Below are 24390 nucleotides of genomic sequence, written 5' to 3' on the forward strand. Positions count from 1 at the left end.
GAATGCTCTGAGTATGCCATGGACTATTGAAAACATCAAAGCCCACCCCTAGTGGCACAGTTTCTCCAAGAAGGCCACCCCTCCTAATTGTTCCCAAACTATTTCAGCTGCAATCCAGGCATTCAAATATATGAGCCTATGAGGACCATTCTCATTCAAACCACCACAGGTCACAGTCATGCTGAGGTAACTTGGGCCCAGACAGAGAATGCCAAATGTTCTCCCTCTTACGTGGAGTCTAGACTTGGCGGACATGTGGAAGCCAGGAAACTAAAAAAGGCCTATTGGGGGCAGTACTAGGGAATGGGGGGTGGTGGTGGTTGCAAATTAGATAGTGAAAGTAAAGTAGAAAGGTAGACTACTGTGCTGGCTAGGCTTATGTCTGTCTACCTGACTCACAAACAATAGTCATCAGAGAAGAGGAACCTCAGTTGAGAAAATGCTTATATAAGATTGAACTGTAAGGCAACTTTCTTATTTAGAGATTGATGAAGGCCCAACCTATTGTGGGTGGGGACACTTCTGGGCTGGTGGTCCTGGGTTCTATATGAAAGCAGACTGATGCAGGCTCTGTGGCCCCCGCCTGTAATTCCTGAACTCAGGGCGGCAGAGACAGGCAGATCGATGTTAGTTCACCATCTACAAAGTGAGTCTGAGAGACCAAAAGATTAAAAATCAGCTATTAATTAAGGCCTGAAGTAGGTGGGTGGAGAAGTCTAGTAATGCCCTGAGGGGGAGGACCACCTTACTGCATTCTTTCCCCACCCACTAGAGATACAGTTGCTAGGAAACTGGCCCATCCCCCTAGGGAGGGATACCAGGTCATGGTCTGGGGACCTTTCTATAGCCAGTCAGTTCAAAATGTAGCATTTTGACCAATAGATGCTTGCCAGGCAGGAATTGGCCCTGCCTTGGGCATGCTGGGATGGACCATAATCTTTAAATCACCCAACTAACCTGAGCATGGTGCTCAGTTCCCACCACTTTGGTGTTGGGGGGTGTGGGCCCAAGCTGTGGCTTATAATTTACAATAAAAAGGACCTCATGTATTTACAGCGGAGTCTGTTTATTCCTGGTCTTTTGGGGTTCGTGAACTGAGCAGAACAAGTCCAAGACAGCCAAAGCTACCCACAGAGAAACCCTGTCTCAAAAAGCCAAAAACAACAACAACAAAAGAACAGCAAGACTGAGGAGCAAGCCAGTAAGCAGCACCCCTCAATGGCCTCTGCATCAGCATTTGCCTTCAGATTCCTTCCCTCTTTAAGTGTCTGTTCTGACTTTCTCAGTAATGAGTATGGAAGTGTAAGCCAAAGAGGGGTGTAAGAGTGTGGAAAAATTGAGTGGAAGACAAGGCTAACCCAAAGGAAAGGTTGTATAAAAAAGCTATATGGGAATCAGGCATAGTGGCACACACCTTTAATCCAGGCACTTAGGAGGCAGAGGCAGAGGCAGGTAGATCTCTGTGAGTTCTAGGCAAGCCTGATCTACAGAGTGAGTACAGCCCAGGCTATGAAGAGAAACCCTGTCTCGGAGGAACCACACACACAAAGCCACACAGAAGCCTACTATCTCACAACCCAATTATAATATAATTGGAAGGATAGTAGAATAGCCCTCAGAGTCCTCAGAATTTAGTCAACTCTCTCTGGCCAAGACCATGGCCCTCTCTGGACCACATGAGGCTGTTACTAGCTAACAAACACCACGCCATTCCCCTGCATGAGGCACTTATCAGCTGTAGACAAACTAAAATTTCACACTTGGGATTAAAACAAAAACATGTTTACATAACATAGCTGAGTTTTTAAAGGAACCAAAACTTCCACTACAGCTGGGCTACTCTCAACCTGGGTCAGAGACACTTCTTTCTCCAGCACACAGCAGTCAATGCGGAGACACATAACTAAGGGGTCAAAGTGCTGAGAAGAACAGATTAAGTGCTCAGGTTTAAGCGGGACATCTCTATAACCCCTAACCTTCCCCTGCTAAGGCTTAGGGAATGTTGAGGAGTGGGCAGCAGGAAGACTGCAAGAGCTGGAGAACGGAAGCTCTCTTCTGGCCAGGGCGCGGCCATCTCACCTACCTGTGAACTCAGGATAGCTATAGTTTCCTGAACAAGACCTACAGAAGATCAAGCCAGTTACAGTCTCCGCATAGACAGGGTAGATGACCTACAGGTCTCTCCTTACACCGAGGAGCTGGCAGCTTCAGGGGGAGAGAGTCATTCTTTGAGGGTGTGGACAATGGTAGTTTTCCCATGTGCCATGGAATACCCCCCCAACCCCACATGCACATATGAGCAGCACTAATTGGATTTAGTGAGTCATTAAATTAAAAAAAAAAAAGGCAGAAAGAATAAAAGAGAAAAAAAAAAAGGAAGGTAGGAAGGGGAAGTGTTTGGGGATAATACAGAGAGAGTTGGAGGGGTAAGTGGGAGTGTATATAATATTTCATTGTGTGCAAGCATGAAATTTTCAAAGAATAAAAATATCCATACATTATAAGAAAAAAAATTTAAAAGGGGGGCCACTATTTAAGGCAGGGTCTCACTATGTAGCTCTGGCTGTCCTGTCTACATAGTGAGTCCTGGAACTCACTATGTAGACCAGCCTGGCCTTGAACTCACTGCTGGAAGGCTCTATGGCTGAGAAAAATGGACTTGTTTTGTTTTTGTTTTTCAAGACACAGTTTCTGTGTAACCTTGGCTGTCCTGGACTAACTTTGTAGACCAGGCTGGATTTGAACTCACAGCAATCTGCCTGCCTTTGCCTCCGAGTGCTGGGATTATAGGCATGTACCACCATGCCCAGCTGAAAAATAGATTTTTAAAAGGCCCTCATCAGGTATAAATACCCCAGCCTTGGACTTCTGCAAACCCAGAACCATGAGCAAATAGACCAGCTATTTAAGAGGGGGATGGAGGACATTGAGGCTGCCAGCATTCACTTGATCCTGTGGTCATCACTGAGGAATGCACATTATCAAGGAAGAAATGTAGAACTGATCCTGTGAGGGCCAGGGACCAGCAGATCTCTCTGTCCCACCTCACAGTCTCATCTCTGGCTTTATTGCTTCTAAAACGCATCCTATGGTACAGCCTGCATCCTCATAAAAATGAGACAGGGTTTCTCTATGAAGCCCAGGCTGTCCTGGAACTCACTTTGTGCACCAGGTTAGCCTCAAACTCAGAGCTCTGCCTGACTATGCCTTGCAGGTGCTGGGATTAAAGGTGTGTGCTACCATGACCAGCCCTTGCATTGGATTATTAAACCTCAAATGATCTATATAGAACGTAGATTGACATATGCCCAGATTCTGTGTGAAAACCACTAGAATAAAACACAGATTGCTTTGTGTGGCTTTCTTGGCTCCTGACTCACCCTAACCTTCCCTCTGCCCATCTATCCGACCCTGGGGGGCTGCACTCTCTCCAGTCCCTTTGTATCTGTAGCTTGATGCTTTCCTCATTCTGACAAGTTCCTGCTCCATCAGCAAGCCTTCCCCAGGTTTGTGTAGCCTGTCTCTGTGTGATGCTCTGGGGACACTGATGGCCATTCAGTGTTCCTTGGCTCCAGGGGCCTCCCCAGTAGTCAACACAATCATCTTCCTTGATGCAGAAGAGTGATGGGGCCCAATACTCTGTACCTCATGAGGACAGCATTCATCCCAGAGTTAGGGCAGTAACCCACTGTGTCAGCCCTCCTGTGCAATTTCTCCTCTGAGAAGGTAGGGGTCTTTGGGGGGGGGCATCTCTCACATGGGCATTGTTGCTGGATACTTGGGAGGCCCATCCCAAGCCCCAGCACGTATTGTCTGAGTCAGGCAAGCCCCCTTGCCTCTGCGTGTTCTCACTTTGTCACCTATACAAAAAGAAACATCATCCAGCTCTTAGGTAGTATGATGGCTTGTCTTGGTTGCCAACTTGCTACATCTGGAATCTAAAATACTGGACATATCTGTAAGGGATTTTCTTTTTTATTATTATTTTTTAAACAGGATTTCTCTGTGTAGTTCTGGAACTCATTCTGTAGACCAAGGTGTCCTCAAACTCAGAGATCCACCTCCTTCTGCCTCCTGAATGCTAGTCTTAAAGGCATTCATCATCACCGTCCAGCAAGATTTTTCTTGACTGGATAAGATGAGCTGGGAAGACACCGTCCGTCCCCCTCCCCCCCCGAAAATCTTGGCCACACCTTCTAGTGGCAGTTTACATAAAATCACATAGAATTTATCAGCTTGGAAAGAAGGGAAAGCACTGGAGTAATGAATACATATTTAAATGGGATTTAAAAGGTAACCTCTTGCCACTGGAAAAACAGACAGTCCCCACAGCAAAAAATATGAGCCACTTTCCTTTGGCCAGCCAGGAGGTGGCAAGCAGACAGGAAGATCAAAACTAAATATTACTGATCTCACACATGCTACTAAAGACAGCTGCTGCTTTGGATCTGGTCACGGATACATCTCTTACACTATCCCCATAAGTTAAATGTCACAAAATAATCACTGATGTTTATGGTCCTTTGCCTTCAGAGACAGTAAGGATGATTGTGGGAAGAAGTGGATTAGCTTCTCAAGGACTGAATAGGGTAGTGTAGATGGGGGTTGCAAGGCCACTGCTGATAACTGCCTCCTGCAAGGCATGGTCTTTGCCAGCTGGTAACATCCGCTTGTGCAGCAAGAAGAGGGGCGTGGTCTAGGACTCTGAGAGGTATAAACGCTAGAATCCAGGAAGAGAAGGAAGGGGGAGCAGTTTGGAGAGACCAGAGATAGATGGTGTGGCAGCTTGGAGGAGACAGAGAGAAACGTTTCAATGCAGCACCTTGGAGGAGAATGCTTGCTGCATTTGCTGTTGACGGAGATTGGTATAGCCCTAAAAGAACCCAGCACTCAGGAGGCAAAGGCAGGCAGATCTCTGTGAGTTCGAGGCCAACCTGGCCTACAGAGTGAGTTCCAGGACAGCCAAGGCTACGCAGAGAAACCTGTCTCAAAAGACAAACAAACAGAAACACATCAACCCTAAACAGCCAGAAGTAAAAGGGGCTATGCCCCCTCTCCCCACTAACCTTCTCCCTCTTACTTAGGGTGAAAGGGTTAATGAAAGGGAGGTAGAGGTTTAAATACCCCAAATAATAAAATAATATTTAAAATGAGCACATGTTGGGGTACAATGTGTGAGGGTGGGTCTCTGTATTTTCAATTGTTGATTGCTAAACTGGCAGAGAACTAAGTACTAGCTAGACCTTAGTATTGTTATTTTTATGGCTCATCACTGCTCTTATGTTTTTTAAGTATTTGTCCTTTCTCACTTACCTATTGGCTGTAATAAAGAGCTAATGGCTAATATCTGGGCAGGAAGTGGGAAGGCAGAACTTCCAAGAAGACGGTAGCAGAGGCAGGAGATTCACCAGTGGGACACAGGTGAATGGACATAAGTGAACAGGAGAAACAGAGAAGTAGATCCAGCCACAGAGCAGAATGTAGTGCTAGGATTACTTGGGTCAAGTCTAGTTGGTAGCTGGAAATCTGCCTAGTTAAAAAGGCCTAAGCTATAAAATATTAATACAGCTGGCTGGTCTGAAAGTCCCACTACAGACACGGAAGTAGGAATCTGCTTTTCGCCTATTTGCCCCCACTCCTGCTGGAATGTTCATCCGTCCTGCTGCTAAGGCATGCCTTCACTGATATTAGAACCTACTCCTTTGGGATTCCAACATAGAGTGAAGGCCAGCTGAGCCACCCAGCCATGCGTACTGAACAACTAGTAGATTCTTGGCAGACAGCCATTGTTGGACTAGCTGAACCATAGCCCATAAGCCATGCTAAGTCCCACATATATTCATTCTTCTATCAGTCCTGTTTCTCTAGAGAATGCTAATACAGGCAGAGAAGTGGCGATCACCCTCCAAATGATGGCCATTACTCCCACACCCACACTGGCCAGGTGTACTCATGTCTTGGCACGTTTTATCCACATCCCTGTGGCAAGTTAGGAATATTGATCACTAGTGCATGAGGTGGGCGAAGGAAACAGACAGGCAGTCTGTCATCTGCTTCACCCCTGGCCCACCAGGGTTCAACACTCTTCCATTCTCCGGGAATGGGAGAACAGGAAGTAAGGGAGGGAGGCTGCAGATGTGGTCTGTGCCCGCCCCTTCCAGGGTGCTCACCAGCACAGTAATAGTGGTGATGACAGCAGCCACACAGGAATATGAGGCACAGACGACGTCGTCTTGGCCTTTCTTCTGCTGTTTCCACAACCCCAGTACAGGTAGACAGGACCTTCCCCTCTTTGGATTTTTCTACATGCCAGGTCATACAGAGCTGGTGGCTTTGTTGTCACATCAACCCTAAGAGACATGAGTTACTGTTCAAGGAGACATGGAAATCCAAGGTGAGAACTCTAGAGCTCTCTGACTCCTCTCCTCCACAGCTCTATCCTGCAGGCAGGCATGCTTGTCTCTCACTGCTGTGTGTGAGGCTCTGTTCCTGGGCAGTCTCGACTTAGAATCACAATGGAACCTAAAGTTTTGCCCATATCAGCCTATGTCTCTCAACTTATATTCAGGTTTTGCAGCACACAGCCCACCCAGCCGCACACAGCAGGGCAGAAGGCATTCCCCGAGTCTTGAAGAAAAGCTGAGGGTTCTACCTTCTCAACTCTAGAATGCAACACATTCCTCCTATGGCACTTTGGGTACACACTATTAAACCACCCACCTTAACTGTACCAAATGCCCTCTAGCTGCTGCTCCCAATGAGGCAGGCCTTGCTAGTGGCTCCATCTGTGGAGCCACTCTTGTTGGTGCTAGGTTGTGAGGGCTAATGGTATGTTTTCAGTCTAAATTCCTGTGTGTAGGAGATCCATGGAACAAACATACCTCTAACCTGTGAGCCCCATTGCCCAAGGACAGACTGCTTCCTGTCATGCTGGGGGCCGTCCTTCATATAAGGTAACAAGCCAAGTATTTTTGCTTCCATAAACAATCTTGGTTGTTCCCACAGGACATGATTGATCACAGCTAGGCAGGAGGTACACAGAAGTACATCAGGATTATGCTTATCCCTGATTGGACAAATGTGGGAGGTACATAGCCTTGTGAGTTTTGTCTTTATAAGCCTCTGATTAATGTGATTTGCAGCCATTCTCTGGGAATCCTACCTGTCTAGTATCCATTGTCCTGGCAAGTATTTACTAAAGCTTGCTTCAAATTTGGCTCAAAAAGTTGTGGGAGTGTTCTTGCCCAGAGGGTTAACACCAGGCTTCCCCAATCCCATGTTCTACCTCAGCACCTGTCCTTCATTCCAATTATGAGAATATTCTAAGTGTTCTGCAATTTCTCCTGAGTTTCTCCCACCTCAGGAGCATGACTCCACTCCAACCTGCCATGTCTACCCTGTAGCTGGATTTAGCTACTTTGTGGGTTCTTCTTTTTCCACCCATTGCTCCCCCATTACTCCAATCACTAGAAAGGAGAGAAAGGAGGACAGGGGAGAGATCTTGGAATCTAATTTCTTTCTTCTTTGCTTATAGCTGGTTTGCTCATTTGGGGGTTCTTTTTTCCCACCCCATATTTTCCTTACCCCCATTTCAGCCCTTATCACTAAGTAGGAAAGAAAGGATAGAGGAAAATAGAGAAAGATAGAGATCCTTGAATCTAATTTCTTTCTTCCTGTTTCTCCTTTGCTTATAGCTGGTCTTTGCTCCTCTGTGGGTTCTTCTTTTTCCCACCTCCCCAGTTTCACCCCGTCATTAAATAGGAGAGAAAGAAGGATAGATAGGAGAGAGAGAAATTCTTAAATCTAATTTCTTTCTTCCCCTTTCTTCTTTGAGCATGACTACTAACATACCGTAACCAACCACCGTGAACCACCAACTACCAACCTATTGGAGTTCTAGCATTGATAGACCCTCTGAACTATGCCCAGAATTCCAAATGTCACATAATCACACAAACTATTTGCAGCTGGCAAAACCACGCCTCTGCTACAGCAGGAAGCACATCTTAGTCAGCTGCTACAAAGCAACCTCATATCCCCACATTTGGGATTAAAATAAAAATGAATTCTTTTATTTCTGTGTTTTATAAAGAAACCAAATTTTGCTGGGCATGGTAGCGTACGTACGCCTTTAATCCCAGCACTCAGGGAGGCAGAGTCAGATAGATCTCTGTGAGTTCAAGGCTAGGCTGGTCTACAAAGTGAGTCCAGGACAGCCAGAGATCTGTTACTCAGAGAAACCCTGTCTTAAAACAAACAACAACAAAAAGGAAACAAAATTCTAGAATTCTCACTGCACAACCCATCCGGTCCTGTGCTTCTATTTCTTCAGTTACTTTCCTTCCGCCTATTTTCTAGTAAGGCAGGATGGAGCACCACATCAAGGACAGAGCTCAACTAGACAAATCCAGAAGATTATTGGCTTCCCAGTGAGCCTGGAAGGTCAGGGAAGTGAAGGAACCCATGCCTTTGGCTTTTCTTCCCATCTACACCTGCCAGCTTGCCCCTACACAGATCTAATTCCTTGCCAGCATAGAACTGAGAGCAACACCTTTTGCACTATCCCTTCTTACCAGCCAAAGGTTGAGAAACCAGTGGCCACAAAACATTTTGTTTGGCCTGCCATATCTTTTTAAAGTTTTAGTTAGTTGCTACCATTTAAAAATCAGGAAATTCTGCTCAAGAATCCAGCATTCTAATTTCTTGTGAAAAGTGAGATCTGGTGACACAGGTCCTGTTCCTCAATGTGACAGCCGGCTATCCCTAGTGCTGGCTGCTCCTTTTCCATGGGCTCATGTTCTGCCCTTCTAAGCTTCCCGGTAGCAGCTGCCAAACACACTATGTGGCTTTTGTCTGCATCTTTGCATGAGGCTGTTCTTCTGGAGAAGCAGACAGGCTGCTGAGGCTATCCTAGTCCATCTTCCCATTGCCTCAGGCCTCAGCATGGGTAGGCAGGCAGAGCAGGGTAAGCAGGAAGGAGGGGGGAGAATGTCAGTCAGCTCTGACAAACTTTTCCAGCAGCATCCCAGGAACTACTTGTGTCCTGTCTGGAGCGCGACTCTGGGGGCCAGTTTGCTGAAGAAGCAGACTGGCTGGCTATTCCTTCAGGCCGCTCTGCATTCTCTTGAGCTGGGCCTATGGCCGAGGTTTCCTGAGCCTGAGCAGCGTTGAGGTCTGGAAGCATAGGCTTCCTTACAGTTTAGCCCTCAGCCAAATATGCACCATGGGGTGGCTGCCTTGTCACAGTCCAGCAGGATATTGAGAACAGTGCAGGGGGCCCCTCCTACAGACAGTGCTGTGCGGGAATCCACCCGGTACTTCACAGTGTTTAGGCCTCCCTCCCGGTCCACCTTGAATTGTTCCTGGAAAGAAAAGAAGAAAGAGCATGAATTCACACTTCATGATGTCAGCTCTTCACACACCTCTATTAAAAGTGAAGAGCCCAAACCTGACATGTTGCCCAAGCCTCTTTTCTTTACCCATCAGTAAGGAAAACAGACTTCTCTGTGGGATGAATGCACCTACAAGAGGTTCTGGGACTCCAGCTAAGCCTTTCCACCCCAGCCTGCATGGATTCAGCTAAGCCTTTCCACCCCAGCCTGCATGGATTCAGCTAAGCCTTCCCACTCCAGCCTGCATGGCCCCAGCTAAGCCTTCCCACACCAGCCTGCATGGTTCCAGCTAAATCTTCCCACCCCAGTCTTCATGGACTCTGAGGTATGTGCTGATCCATGGTGCCCAGATACACACAGCAGCCACCGAACAGGGCAAGGTGCCCATGGAGAACACCTGTTGAGTGACCTGGGCCGGGTACGGGAGGATGGCACCATTTGGGCCAAGGGGGAACTCGGTGAAATAATCAGGCCTATTTTCCTACCTATCCCTCAGCACTGAGGAGACTAGCGAGCACCTGTTTTTGAGCTGCAATGCGTTTCTGGTCCCTCTTCCGCCAGGCTGGGTCATGTAAGTGACGAAAAGTCTGGTACCCAGTTGTGATTCCCGAGGGGCGGAAAAGCTGAGGAGAGTAAAGAAAGCAGGGGTCAGGCTGCCTCCCCTGTAGTCTTGGCCCTTACCACTAACTCCTCTGGGATCCCCCTGGCTGCAGAGGTGTTTAGGAGCCCTTCTGTTGGCGAGGAGACTCTAACAGAGAGTACAGGACCACTTAGATGAACCCTGCAATTCAGGGTGAAGGCAGGGGTCAGAACCAGGGGGACCAACTGCGAACCCCAAGAATTTCAATGTGGCAAGTAAAGGGAACCTCAGGACAGCCATGTAAGCCAGGACCAGGCAGAGCAAGAGAGGAGCCTTACCTGGAGGCCAGCTCCTTTGATGCGTCGGTAGAATTCATCGTCCTCTCGGCCCCAGCCCCAGAAGCGGTTGGACATCCCGTTGCACTGACACAAAGACAGGCAGTGTCTGTCACATGCCCCTCCTCCCAGGGAGGTGCTTTGTCTCCCACTGCTCAGGAGAACCAAGCCTGAGCCTGGCCAGCCAGGCTCCCTTTCTTCCTTCTGCCCTGACTGCTCTCAGTGAGTACAGATGCTGGCGGGTCCCCTCACTTCTGAAGTGGGGGTATGGGGGCAGAAGGAAAGGCTCAGCATGCCTCAGTCTCTTCCACTTCGAACAGAGCCTTAAACTTGTATGTGGTCAGACTCTCAAGTGTCAGCTCTCTACAGAGGGCAAAAATGGCAACTGCTGCTGCTTTTTGCCTTCCTCCCATATCCATCTCTCCTGAGGCAGCGCTGCCCAGGTCTCTTCCTATGTTTGAGGGACACTGGGCTCTTTGACCATCCTGATTGGCATCTACTCAGGGGCTTCATTTATAAAACTGGCTTAGCCATGGAAGACAAGATGAGCCGCTCTGGTCTTCTCACCCGCCTGTGCCTCTGGGTCCCATCCAGAGCCAGCGTGCTTTAGTTTGGGACTCCTGTCTACTCCTGCGAGGGGCTCATCTCCTACCGATGGGCCTTGTTTTACAGGCTGTCAATAGACAGCCTTCTCACGTGAGCAGAATGTAGAGAGCACAGTGCATGGGAAGAAAGAAAGGGAGAGATTCTGCAGGCCACCCCAGCTCCAGCTCCCTGTGGCCAGATGGCACTGGGCTTCTGAGATCACAGCAGGGCTCTCCCTGGCTAAAGTGCGCACTCCTGGTCCCCTCAATGTCTTTGGCTGCTGCTGAGCCCCTTCTGGGCTCTGGCAATACTCTAGCTGCTGGGCCCCTGGAAGGCTGCTCTCTCTACCCTCCCGAAGGCCTAGACCCCTGGTGGGGAAGATTCCTAGCAAATGAGCAGAGCAGGTAGGGCTGGGCCTCACCAGCTGGTAGTGCTGCTTGGAGAGCAGCAGAATGCCACCCACATAGGTCTTGTAGTGGTAGAGGGGGTGAAGCTCTGGGGACGCCACATGGAAGGGCCCGGCCTCCGGGAAGCCGTAGTCCAGCTCCTTGTTGAGAGGGAGCAGGTCGACGTCATGCATAGCGATGTAGTCTGTGCTGTTGCTGCTCTCCAGGAAGCCCACATTGATGAGTGCTGCCCGGTTGAACCTACACAAGAACAGTCACGCTGGTTAGAGGAAGCAAGCCGGTTCACCAACCCAGCTCTAGCCCTCGAGGGGCATGAGAGCTTTTTTACCATCATCACCCAACACTGACTTCACCATGAGGGTGTTGTACCCGCTGCTGGCTGCATAAGTGTTTATGGAGCACCAACTATCTGCCAAAAAATAGTTCCAAACTAGACCGGAAGAAACAGCACCAGGAAACAAATTCCCGTTCTCAAGGACCTCACAAAAGGAAGAAGCAAGTCAGACAGGGTAGTGAAGAGGAAGCTGGCAGGGGATATGGGTAGCTCTTTTCCTAGATAGGGCTGTCAGGAAGGCCAGAAGGGCAGGGGCAACATCTAAGTTGGAACTTTAAGGCTCGAGGGAAGGATCATACTACAGCTGGAAGATGGCTCCACACAGAGAACTGCCAAGGTCAGCACACGGAGGAGAGACGAGGGGCCTAGGTAGAAGCTGAGAGGCAAGAATTGATGGTGGGTGGCTCAGGGGGCAACGGAGGAAGTGGTGACAGGTGGGCAGATTCTAGATGTGTTTTCCTGATGGGCGGGACGCTGTGACAGACAAAGCCGGTGAGGCTGAGTTCAAGCCTTTTTGGCTTGCTTAACTAGACGTCTGCAGTTTCCACTCCTATTGGGAACTGCTGTTCTACCAGCTGCTTTGATATTTAAATCTCAGCGGAAAGACTGCTTTTACCAGGCCTTCCCTGGAGTCAGTGAAGAATTTCCAGGTTTATCTCCTTTTGTTTGAGACAGCAGGTAGGATAGCCTGTCAAAATCACACCTCTTGGTTCACCTCCTTGTGAATTTAACTCATTGTGCTGAGCTGCTTTTACGCTGGCTTTAAAGGAGTCTGAAATAAAGCCAGGTGGCTAGTCTCTACTAGAGCCTCTCGGAAAGGTCCCGTGTGCTGTGTGTTAGTTTATTAATTTTAATCCTCACTCCCAACTCAAGCCCTGCCTGCGGGCTCTGGCATGCTCCCTGAAGCAGGGAAGAGGGGAAAGACAGCAGGTGTGAGGGGGCATCAACCAGGAATCCAACCACAATCCTGTTAGGCTTGGGCTGCCTCTGAGACCACTGAATGCAGGCAGAATATTCGAGCCTGGAGCTCAGAAAACAGATATGTACATTCAGATTAGGGAGTTCTCAGGGACTTGATACCATGAAATGAGAGGAGGTGGGATCCCCCACTGAGAGAATGCAGCCAAAGAGAGGGAGACAGTGGAAAACGAGATAAGCAGGGGTGGCCATTGGGATGGGGAAAGCCAGAAGTTAAGCCCTACTGAGCGAGAGGAACAGCACTAAGCGCCAACGGGCAGGAGAGGCCCTGGGCTAACTGGTGCGGCTTGGAGCTGGTGCTCACCTGAAATGATCCACCTGGTTGAGCACGTAGATGTGGTGCCGGATCTTCTTCCTACTTAGGAAGTGGTGCATGTGGGGCACAAAGACCAGCAGCTCCTCAAAGCGTTCCCGGAAGGGCACCAGCACTGCCAGGCGGTGAGGCCCCCAGGACTCATCTTCTTTCCAGTGCTCAGGGGGAGGCTCAGGGAGGCAAGCCCGGGGTGGAGCCGAGGTCTCCTGTCCTTGCCCCCTGGCCACCTGGGCCATGTCTGCAGAACAGCTGAGCTGCAGCCAGAGCAGGGAGAAGGAGACCAACAGGAGAAAGGCAACGAAGAGATGGAAGATGGAACATTTTCGGCGGAGACCTCCAGGAAGCAACCTGGCCCTGGGATAAGAGCAGGAATGAGGCCAGGAAGACAGGGCCAGCTGAGATCTTTTTAGGACCTTTCTCTGGCCTCCCCACATATAGGCCCAAATGACTAGCCTTCCTTAAACACTTAGCAATTAGTGTAGAAGCGATGTTTAATGTTTCTGCTCATGCTACTACCACAGATGACCAGTCTATTCAGCTGTGGGTCCAGCCTGTGCAACCCTCTGGGACACTCTCAGATTAATCACAGCTGTCAGGGCTGCCCCAGTCCTTCAGTGATTTCTTACATTCTGATGGCATCCCTGGTCAGAGTGCTCAGGGAAAGGGAAAGGGAAAGGGAAAGGGAAAGGCTCATTGGTTAATATTTGTTTCTCCCAGGACAGTGTCTTGAGGTCCAGAGCCAATGGGAGGGGTTCCAGTTTAGAAAGATACAACCCACTGATTTTAAAATTCCAAACTCACTTCCCAGAAAATTCACCCCAGCAGAAACGTTATTTTGTGATGCTGCTAGGGTGTGAGGAAACTCTCTGAGAAGGAAGTATGTGGTGACATAAGCCCCAGGCAAATGGCCAATATTTAGTCAAGGAAGCTCAAAACTGCCCAGTGGAGGATCCCAGGGGATTAGTGGCAGATCACTGGATAGCCCACAGGACAAGGAAGGAAGAACAGTACCCATAGCCTAATTTAAGAAACTGGATGGGGCTTGAGAGATGGCTCAGAGGCTAAGAGCCCTGGCTGCTCTTCCAACAGTGCTGAGCTCAATTCTCAGGCAAACACTTAGTGGCTCACAACCATCTATGAGAGCTGGTGCCCTCTTCTGATATGCAGGCGTACATGCAGGCAGAACACGGTGTACAAAATAAATAAAAATTTTAAAAGAAGAAACTGGACAACACTGAGTATCCCAGACACTGGGGCGATGCTGGGAAATTGCCCTCTACTTTAACCATTCCAAAACAAACAAACAAACAAACAAACAAAAAACCAGGTGAAAAGCCTTGCATGGTGGGTATGGTGGATTTCAAGTTCAAGGTCAAAGTGAGACTGTCTCAAAACAAAGAAACAAAAAACGAACCAGTGGGATTCACCTTTGCCTACCCTGGTAGTTCCTAAGGACACTAGGAAAGCATCTGAGAGTCCAAGGCGGCTTCCTCTATCGCTTCTCCTGCGATAGAGTAAAGAGTAGATTCAGTAAAGAATCTGCTTCTATCGCTTCTCCTGCCCTGGCCCGAGCCCAGTGAAGAATCTACTTCATGGCCTCTTAGGGTCAAGAGTTGGTTATCAAGTCCTGTACACTGAAACTCCTACGCTCGCCCATGATCGCCTTGCCTCCTGGCCCTTGCCCTGCTTGTCACTTTCAAGATTATGGCTGTTCTGCCTCTGCTTGCAAGATAAAAACCAAAACCTTCAGCCTAACAGTCAGATTCTTCTGACAAAATACTCAGTGATTTTGTCAAATCTCCAGTTTCTCACAACCACTCATTCTCATCCGGGGTAAACAGGCCTTTCCACTCACCACATTCCTTCCAGTTCCAGCCCTCTCTCACCCCGCCTTTTTCTCCTATGTGATATTCCCTTATTTTAACTGCTTAAGAATCTTCCAAGGCCAAAGATCCATGTCGTGCCCATCACTGCCCCCACCAAGCTTCCATGTTGTGCTCCTGGTGTACCCGGCACTACTCTCTTTCCAGCACTCAGAGCATGTCGTGTTCTTATCTGTGGCCTCAGGCCCAGACAGACAGAAAACTGAGTTAGGGGAAGGGTTGAAGCAGCTCATGCATGTTTTAAGGCACACACTGGAGCCACATCCATGCCTACCTTTCTCTAAAGGCACACCTGCAATCTGGAAGCCAGCAGCCCTGAAGCCAGGCCCAGGTCCCACATGCAGCTGAGACATTGCCCAGCAGGATGCCCGTCCCACGGTTTCTGACTTACCCCCCATCATCCTGTGGTGATGGTTTCCACTGTGGAGCAGTAGAGCCCAGACCTGCAAATGGCCTGACAAGCCTGGAACCCTTACAGATTCTTTCTTGCACTCTGGGCTCTTTCTGGGTGCGGGGTTGAGACTTAGGCGATGAACAATGGGAAACAGACCTCCTTTTGGGGGAATAAGCAATGACCATTATCCAGGAGAAAGGCATGGGCTGGACTGTCCATACGCTTTCTTGTACTGTTTCCTCAGTTCAACTTGCCTTTTCTACGAGGATCGTGTGCCCGAGGACACTCTCATTCTTTGCACTAAAGGCCAAAACCACTGAGGGTCCCATTTCTATCAATAAAAGTGATGGTAGTGAACACTGAGAACTGATGCTGCTGGTTCCCCCTTGTGGCAGTCTCCAGAATTGCATGATGGGCCGCTTGCAAACCCAGGCTCTCAGTAGCAATTTAGAAAAGGGGCAGCCTCCTTTATTAACCACTGCCTAAGGCGGATTAGTGGTGCTTCAAACCCAAGCATGTTTGTTCTAGAGCTAGCGCCCTGTTACTACACTACTTTATATTTGTTTCCTGGATCTTTGCCACTGTGTCAAAAGCACAGAATGGACATCAATCTATGATCAGAAAATGCAAATTCTCTTGTTTCCTCATGCATAAACGTCATTAATGTTTAAAGAGCCCTTCCAAGCAGATATTATGATTCCTCATTTCAGAGATGGAAATCTGAGATCAGAAAAATTAAGTGGTTTGTTTCTGGCTACCATTGATTATGCTTTTCTATTGTATTACTATCACATGTTAACACCAAACCTGAAAAAACAAAACCCCAAAATGTGCCCACTAAATTCAAGAGACTATGACACCTACCGTATGTGTCATTCATTAAGTGACTATCCAGTAACGTGTGTTTGGGGAAACAAAAATGAGAGCAGGGAGCATATTTCAAACCTGAAGTGTAATGTCCCCACAAATCTAGGCAGGGAAATCACCTCCCCCACTCTGCTTCAGTAAGAAATACCTTAAATCGGGTTTAGGACTCACACCGAGTCTCACTGAGACTCACACCTAACCCTGAAGGCAGGCCCCCACCCAACTTCAACAGCACAGGAAACGAACTAACGGGTGTGTCTAGTGTAAGACAGGCAATGGCCAACCAACCAGGCACAGAATACAGGAAGCTCTGTCTGGGGTGATCTTCCGGGCTGGCCGCAAAGTATGAAAAACCACGAAGGAAAGGGATAGGATCTCAAGTCCCATGGATATGATAAGGCAGGCAGAAGAGAAATAAAAGACCCTCAGCGCCACAACATAGAGAGACCCACCTTAAGACGTGAAACAGAATCAGTGCCCCGCACGAAAACAGACGACCCAGTGTGGGGAAAATAAACACGCACAGAAGACACATGAGAGAAATAAAGGGACTAAGGCAGTGGTTCGCAACCTTCCTAAAGATGCGGCCTTTTTATACAGTTCCTCATGTTGTGGTGACCCCCAACCATAAATTTCGTTGCTATTTCATAACTGTAACTTTGCTCCTGTTATAAATAGTACTGTAAATAGTTGGTATTGGGGTCGCGCCCCACATGCTGAGAACCGCTGGACTAGCTAGAGAACCAAACAAAAAGATCAATGGAGGGAGGCACAGAGACATAGGGACCCTGGGAGACACGCACAGCACGGAAGCTAGTAGAAAAAGAGAGCCACGTAGACAATGCGAATGAGCCCCCTCAGCGAACTAAAGACCCTCAGGGTGACCCCCAGAAACGCAGACCTGACGTCCTAGATTTTGCGGAAGGCCGGGAAAAGAACGGTACCCGAGGGGGCAGGCCTCATGCTGCCTGCTAGGGCTCACCTGCCATCCTCCCAGGGCAGCTGCGCTGTTTTCCTCCGGGAGGGCAACATCGTGGGGAGACACAACTAGACATGGAGCTCCAGCTACAAGCCCGGCGCCCGGCCACCCGGCCTGCCCAGCCTACGCGGCGTCCCCGCCCCCGGCCCGCCCCCCGGTCCGCTGGGTCCGTCCCTCCGGCCGGGCCGGCTGCGCCCCAGAGCCGCAGCGTATAAGGTTCTGCTGCTGCCTGGAAAGGCGCTGGTGGGACCCAGCTTCTCACTACCTACAGGGACCTGCTGGATGTTACAAGAAAGGAAACTCCCTCAATTCACCCAGGTCAAAGGCCAGCAAAAAAGGGAAGACACTAGCTGGTAATAGACGTGGACTCCAGAAGAGCACCTCTGGGAAAAGATGTAGCTTCCTTTTACCCTAGCGCAGGCTGGCAGCACCGCAGAATTCCTACTATAGCCCAGTAGAGCTAGCACGTACACTTGGAGCACATGATCCAGTTCAGGATTCCGGGTTGGGTTGGAAACAGCAGTTAGGAACTGAGCCCTGAAGACTGTGCTTCAAACACTGCTCTGATAATTCAACTATATCGACGCAAGTCAATTTCTTATTCTGTGTGGTTGTTGCAAGAAACGTAAACCCATTTGGTGCAGTGCTTAGCACACAGTCACCACTATCGAAATGCTGTTGGCCAATATTTAAAGAGAATGAATGGAATAGGCTGAACTCCCTATCTGCCCAGTCTGTGTGTGAATTTATCCACTTCCTCACCTCATCCGCTGCCAACCTCCCACCTGCGAAAAGAGGGACAGTTACTAATTTGACCTCTGCTCCTTCAGGCAAAATTCAATATTCTAATAAACAACTGACATTAAGTCCTACTCTACTAGTCATTATTCTAGATTCCTTACTACTGTATTTAATTTTATGTGCATTGGTGCAACCACCTAGAAACTGCAGTTACAGACAGTTGTGAGCTGCCACGTGGGTGCTGGGAATTGAACCTGAGTCCTCTGGAAGAGCAGCTGGTCTTTTAACTACTGAGCCATCTCTCCAGCTCCACTACTGTACTTTTTTAAAAAATATTTATTATTTATACAGCATTCTACCTGCATATGTGCTTGCGCATCAGAATTGGGCACAAGATCTCACTACAGATGGCTGTGAGCCATCAAGTGGTTGCTGCGAAGTGAACTCAGGACTTTTGGAAGAACAGCCATTGTTCCTAACCTCTGAGCCATCTCTCCAGCCCCACTACTGTCCTTTTATCCCATCCTTATGAACAGGTATTTTTTCCATTGTAAAGACGAGAACCGAGGCACAGGCAGATAGTTGGTTTGTCTGCATAATCTCTTTTCCACCCACAATCTATAATTTCAAGTTCATTGTTTCAGGCAGACGTAAGTACTGGCAAGAACTTAACTGGTCTTAACTCTTTCTTTCCCTCTTAAACCCTGACACACACAACTCAACCCTTTCCCACCCTGTGCCTCTTTTGGGGCTCTGCATCCTACACCAGAAACTTATCAAGTCCACCCCAGTTGTGGCAGGCCTTCGCTTGTTTTGTTATTTTGAGACAGGGTTTCTTTGTTGCCCTGGCTATCTTGGAACTCACTTTGTAGACCACACTGGCCTCGAAAACTCACAGAGATCCACCTGCCTCTGCCTCTTTAATCCCAAGAGCTGGGATTAAAGGTGTGTGGTGCCACCACCTTTAATCTGTGGCAGATCTTAAAGGCAGGATTGGTAAGGATGGCACTTTACTTCTGGGTCTTCCTTTTAAAAAACTCATAAACCCATAAGAGAAAAATATCAATAACCCCATAATTTGTCAGATGGTTTTCACAAACCCATCACCATATGCCTGCTATAAGGAAACATGCAAAGGATGGAGAGAATGATGTCCACAGGTGGAGACTGATCCTGGAGTGTGTGGCCCTGTGCCCACTGGAAGATGTTCCACACTCTGAAGTCCATGTATTATCATACCACTGAGAGTAAGTGTACACAAGACAAGTATTTCTTCTTTTAATTGGGAAAGCAATGTAACAAACCCAAGTTTACTGAAAATAAACTCAGTAACTAGAGACTCTGCAGGCTCCAACTCCAACCAGCACCAAAGTCTCTGCTTTGTTTGGTACCAGTTGCTCAAGCCCCAGAAAGGACAACTAAAAATAAACCCTGGGCCCCTTTCCTGCACTACAACCCCTACACACACACACACACACACAGACCCTAGATTAGCAGGGTGGTTCTTAGCCAAAGGCAAGAAAAGCAAAGTTTCTGGAATAGCAAGGAGTCATTGATACACCCTGACCTGCTCAAAATCCCTATTAGCAAAGGAAGACAGAAGAAAAAAAAAAAAAAAAAACAAGTTTGCTGGCCCACCCTCATCCCTCCCATAACCAACCCCAGACAGTAGCATCCCTCATCAGTAACACTGAGATCCTAAGACACCAAGGACATCACCAGCTCCTGGATGATTACTGCAAAGGGTCCAGAGATGCAGGTGGGGAGGGCTCATCCCGCTATCTGCTGAGCATTAGCCAGCCAAGATGCTGTCCTCAGCTTGAGCCTGAGGAGTGGAGGCATGCTTACTGTCCCTCTCCCCTCCAGAGCATCTATGGCTGAAGCCATTCCCCCTTGCAGAGAGGAACTGGTTATAGGTCCTTTCTCCACAGCCTGGGAGAAAGATTGCCTGCGAGGCTTTGAACAGCTACACCAACTTCTTGGCTTCGAAAAAGCTCTTGAGATGCCGCATCTGCCAGACACCAATGGCCACGAGGATCAGAGTCTGCAGGATGGACCACCACAATACTCTCTGGTTGGTGCTCTCACTGGTTTGTCTGAAGCGCTCCTCTCGCCACTGTTGGGGAGATAAACGGCCAGTCTCAGTAATCCAAACTGCTGGATTCCCAGAGTACAAGGAGGCCCCAGGGCCACCCACTCTGCCCAAATTCTGGCCAAGTGCCTGTGGAGACTACCTTCATCCTCAGCAGCCAGGTGACCACTGGCAGACTAATGCCTTTCTCCTAAGTCTGTCTGTCCATCTGTCAGATACAGTCCTCACTTGACCCTTCCTGATACCTAGAGAAGAGGTAAGATGGTGGTGACAGCTGCAAGAAACAGAGATGTCCTGGATGCTCAGTGTGGATGTCTGTCCAGGTCTTTGAATCTGCTCCTTAAAGATCATATGTGTCAGCAGGGTGTGGTGGAAAACACATGTAAGCCCAGCACAGTTACCATGAAGGAGGATCTCTGTGAGTTCAAGGCCAGCCTTGTCTACAAATTGAGTCCAGGACAGCCAAAGCTACACAAAGAAACCGTCTTTAAAAAAAAGAAAAAAAAATAACAAAAATCATATATGTCATATATTTAGACTGCAAACTGGTGGGCTAGATATGTTTTGTTTGGTTCACAGGTTTTTTGTATTTATATTTGTTTTCCTCACAGACATGCACATGGAACATATATATATATATATATATATATATATATGATGCGGTATCATACTGGGCGGTAGGGTTGCATGACTTTAATCCCAGCAGAGGCAGGGCAAATCTCTGAGCTGGAGGACAGCCTGGTCTACAGAGTGAGTTCTAGGACAGTCAGGACCTATACAGAAAAACTGTCTTGGGGAAAAAAAAAAAAAAAAAAGGAAAAACTTCACATACAAAACCTGGACCTTCATACTCAAGAAGCAGAGGCAGGCAGGTATCTGAGTTTGTCTATAGAGTGAGTTCCAGGACAGCCAGGGCTACACAGAGAAACCCCGTCTTGGGAAACCAAAAAGACAGATAGGGTGGAGAGGGGTGCGTTTTCTGCAAGGAGGCCATGGCTGACACCGTACACTTCTGGTTTAGATGGGTCACCGCCTTGTAACTCCTAAAGGATGTTACCAGTCTGGTTCTTGGTCACAAATAATTCAGAGGCTCTTGATTCTGGGGGCAACCAGAACCTTTAGAACAGTGCCCAGGGTGCTGGTATTAGTTACCCTGCTGTTCTTCTGTGTTGCTGTGGCTCAGTTACCAGACAGATGCCCACAGCTACTCATCCTTGAGACCTGGGCTCTGGCATCGGTAGGTCACCTGGGCTTGCACAGTGAACAGCGGGGGCAGCTCTGGGCTGAGCAGCCTCCTACTCCCTCCCGAGAGCTCACCCGCTGGTAGTTCTGCTCCTTCTGGATCTGCTCCACCTGCTCCACCAGCTGTCGGACTCTCAGCTGCAGCTCACTCAGCTTATCTTTGGCAGCAATTTCTGCATAATCGTTGGCATGTTCACCCACTTGGATATCGAGGTGAACTCTCTGGGGATGGAAACGTGAGACAAGGCAGTCAGGAAGTCCCACTGCCTTTGAAGCCTGACTGGCAGCTGATTCCTCTATTTCGTTTACGGGTTTTGTTTGTTTTTTTTGATTCAACTCGTACTGAGATCCCATGCAATGCTATGGGGCTCCAGGCATACAAGCAAAAAGAATAAGCTTGGGCTCATGTTCTGACCAATGCTTATACAGTTTTTTTTCTCTCTGTAACTATTGCTTCCAAAAATAATAAATACTTCAAAAAGCAAAAACACATTAAAAAAATCTACTTGTACTGAATATGAAGACATTTTTGGACATTCTCTAAGTCAATTTAGTATGATATACATATGTATGTATATATATATGTACGATGTCATATAAATCACTAACATTGCATTAGAAATGGTAAGTAATTTAGAGATGATAAAGTATATGACAGGATATATATGCATTGCATAAAAATATCCTATTAGGGTGCTAAGGAATGGCTCTCCAAATTGATCAGCCACTAGGCCCTGCATGTTCACTGGAAACCCCATGGCTTTAACCTCCACACTCACAATACCAACAGCCCCCAGACCTAACCAGGATATGCTGGCTGAAAGCCTTTAGTCTCTCATGTATCTACTTACCAGCATGCCTCCAGCAAAGAGGGAGAACTTTGTAGAATTTGAGTGAAGACAGATCTGGTGCTCACCGGGGGTATGGGAGGTGAATGTGAACCTGCCCTCAGAGCCATATTGCCGGGCCAGGATCACCTAGAGACAGAGGAGGAGTTTCAGTCAGTGATGCTGTTGGGGGCTAGGAGAAAACAACAACAACAACAACAACAACAAATGGCGATAAAGGCTCTAAGTACCACAAAAGACGGCAACAAGAACCTTGAGCACAGCACAACACTAAAAGACCACAAATACCCAGCAGCATTTGTGAAATGGCTGCTGAGAACTATTTGGGGCAGGGTTGAGGGTCTGATATCAAGCTAGCAAGTGACTATTCCAGGAAGGACTTTTCTTTATCCACTTTTAGCGCTTTCGGCGTTAATCTGTTGCTCTTGTTGCTGTTTAAGTTTTATTGTCTTTATGTGTATAACTGTTTTGGCTGCATGTATATATATATATGTTCCATGTGCATGTCTGTGAGTGGTTATGAGCCATTATGGGGGTGCCGGGAACTGCACCCAGGCTGACAGAAAGGTGATGGTTAAGTGACAACAAAGCTATTTTGCCTTTCGTTTTAAAAACATTATATGTCAAAATTAAAATGTACTCCTTTGTGGAAATGTACTCCTTTGTGCTCCGTTTTATGAATTACGACCTAATCAACAGCTTTCGCATTAGTAACTTTTTGATAATCCATCACTACAATTAATACACTACACTAGAAAAAGCGAACTTCCATTTCTCAGGACAGGGAAGCGGTTCAAGGCCGGTAGCTGACTTGGGGAAACACTCAGCAGTCACTGGGAAGTTGAGGACACCCGCCCAGCGTCCAGTGACCGCGGCCCACATCACCAAATGTCTCTCTTGCTCGATCAGGTATGGAAACTAACAAAGAAGTACCAGATCTTGCTTGGCCCGGGCTCAGCTCACCTTGTCCTCGGGGTCTTTCACCTCCACGAACATGCCAAGCCCAGGAGTGGCTGGCTGGTACTCCTCCCTCTGTTTGTCGTACAGCTGCGTCCGGTAATTTCCTGAAGATGGGCAGAAAAGGGAAGGTGAAAAGACCTCGATGAGGTAAGTGCCGGGTTCGCGGCAGACAGGACCCGGGACGGGTCGCATCCCTTTGCCCCAATTACCACTGACTCGTCCCAAACGCGCCCTTTCGCCCCCGCACCGATGACCATGGTCTCGTCCGGAATCTCCTCAATAAAGCACTTCTTCTCTGTCTCCCCAATGTGGAAGTAGAGTGCGTCTCCGCGGGCTGCAAGCCACAGCAGCAGCAGCAAGGCCCGCATCCCTCTCCCAAGCAAGGATCCGGGTGGGGTCCCGACGATCTGCACGCCCTGCTCCGCAGCCATCTTGTCCCACCTGCCTGCCCAGGCGCACACTGACGAGCCACGTCGCCCAGCGGAGCCACCGCGGTGCCTGCTGGGACTGCGAGTTCCGCCGCGAGGACTACAAGTCCCTAGAAACCCCACGCCTCCGCGCGGCAATGCCTGATTGGGGCGGTTTCTACAAAGCGCGGATTGGGATCTTTGAAATGGAAGGTTTTTCTTTGATTCGGCGGGAGAGCGGGGTGACCTTTATTGAGTAGAGACAAAATTCGAACCTGTTTCACCCAGTAGTAATGCAACTCTCCCTCTTCCCCACCCTCTCCCCAGCCCACTTAACTTTTGTTTGTTTTGAGGCTGGGTGTTGCTGTGTAGCTTTGCCTAACCTGGAATTTAGATGCAAACCCCGCTGGCCTCAAATTTGCAGTCATCTTCCTGTCTTTGCCTGCAAGTGATGGGTTACAAGTTTGCAACGCCCTGTTCAGCCACACTGTTCTCTTTTGGTTACTATTTGAATGGCCTATCCTTTTTCATTCATATCTTTCAAAAATTTATTTATGTCCTTGTATCAAAAATGAACCTCTTAGCCAGAGGGTGGTGGCGCACGCCTTTGAACAACGAGCCAGCCCCTGAGTTCAGCTTATATTTAATTTAATCATTGATAAGATTTATCTGTATTAAACAGATGTGTTGTGGCATTTCTTCCCTTTTTTTTTTTTTTTAAAGACACAGTCTCACTATGTAACCGCCCTTGCTGGCCTGGAACTTAATACGTAAACCAGGCTGGCTTTGAACTCAGAGCTTTATTGGCTTCTGCCTCCCTAGTGCTGGGGTTAATTTAACCACTTCATACTTGTAGGGTTCATGAAGGAGAAAAACCCCTCTCGAGACCTGAAACTGATGGAAATAAGGAAAGCAGGGTAGCCCACACAGGCAAGGAGAAAGGTTCCACGTTGTAGCTTAGACAGCAGTGAGTGGAAAATCTGCTGAACAGGCTGATAGTGTAGAGATTCCAAAGAGCAGGAGGTCAGAGGGCATCACATAAAGGTAAAACAG

General features: G+C 48.3%; 2 protein-coding genes across 3 annotated transcripts; both read right to left on the minus strand.

The window, feature by feature from the left end:
• Nucleotides 1–8050: 8050 nt before the first annotated feature.
• Nucleotides 8051–17205, minus strand: B4galt7 (beta-1,4-galactosyltransferase 7). 2 transcript variants are annotated; one of them, XM_021659696.2, is made up of 7 exons: nucleotides 17051–17186; nucleotides 14352–14428; nucleotides 12916–13278; nucleotides 11314–11539; nucleotides 10311–10394; nucleotides 9911–10015; nucleotides 8051–9362 (listed from the first exon to the last, which is right to left on the minus strand). In XM_021659696.2, exons 3-7 carry the CDS (start codon nucleotides 13158–13160, stop codon nucleotides 9207–9209), a joined length of 816 nt encoding a protein of 271 aa, XP_021515371.1. In that variant the 5' UTR covers nucleotides 13161–13278; nucleotides 14352–14428; nucleotides 17051–17186; the 3' UTR covers nucleotides 8051–9206. The 2 variants fall into 2 exon arrangements, with proteins under 2 accessions (XP_021515371.1, XP_021515369.1); XM_021659694.2 differs by lacking the exon at nucleotides 14352–14428 and having other exon boundaries at nucleotides 17051–17205.
• A 1831-nt stretch (nucleotides 17206–19036) lies between these two features.
• Tmed9 (transmembrane p24 trafficking protein 9) lies at nucleotides 19037–23398 on the minus strand. Its single transcript, XM_021659682.2, has 5 exons — nucleotides 23178–23398; nucleotides 22934–23034; nucleotides 21974–22099; nucleotides 21198–21344; nucleotides 19037–19904 (listed from the first exon to the last, which is right to left on the minus strand). The coding sequence occupies exons 1-5, from the start codon at nucleotides 23359–23361 to the stop codon at nucleotides 19755–19757; spliced, it is 708 nt and encodes a 235-aa protein (XP_021515357.1). The 5' UTR covers nucleotides 23362–23398; the 3' UTR covers nucleotides 19037–19754.
• Nucleotides 23399–24390: the final 992 nt, after the last annotated feature.

Source organism: Meriones unguiculatus, chromosome 3, assembly GCF_030254825.1.
Source record: "Meriones unguiculatus strain TT.TT164.6M chromosome 3, Bangor_MerUng_6.1, whole genome shotgun sequence".
Taxonomy (NCBI): Eukaryota; Metazoa; Chordata; class Mammalia; order Rodentia; family Muridae; genus Meriones; species Meriones unguiculatus.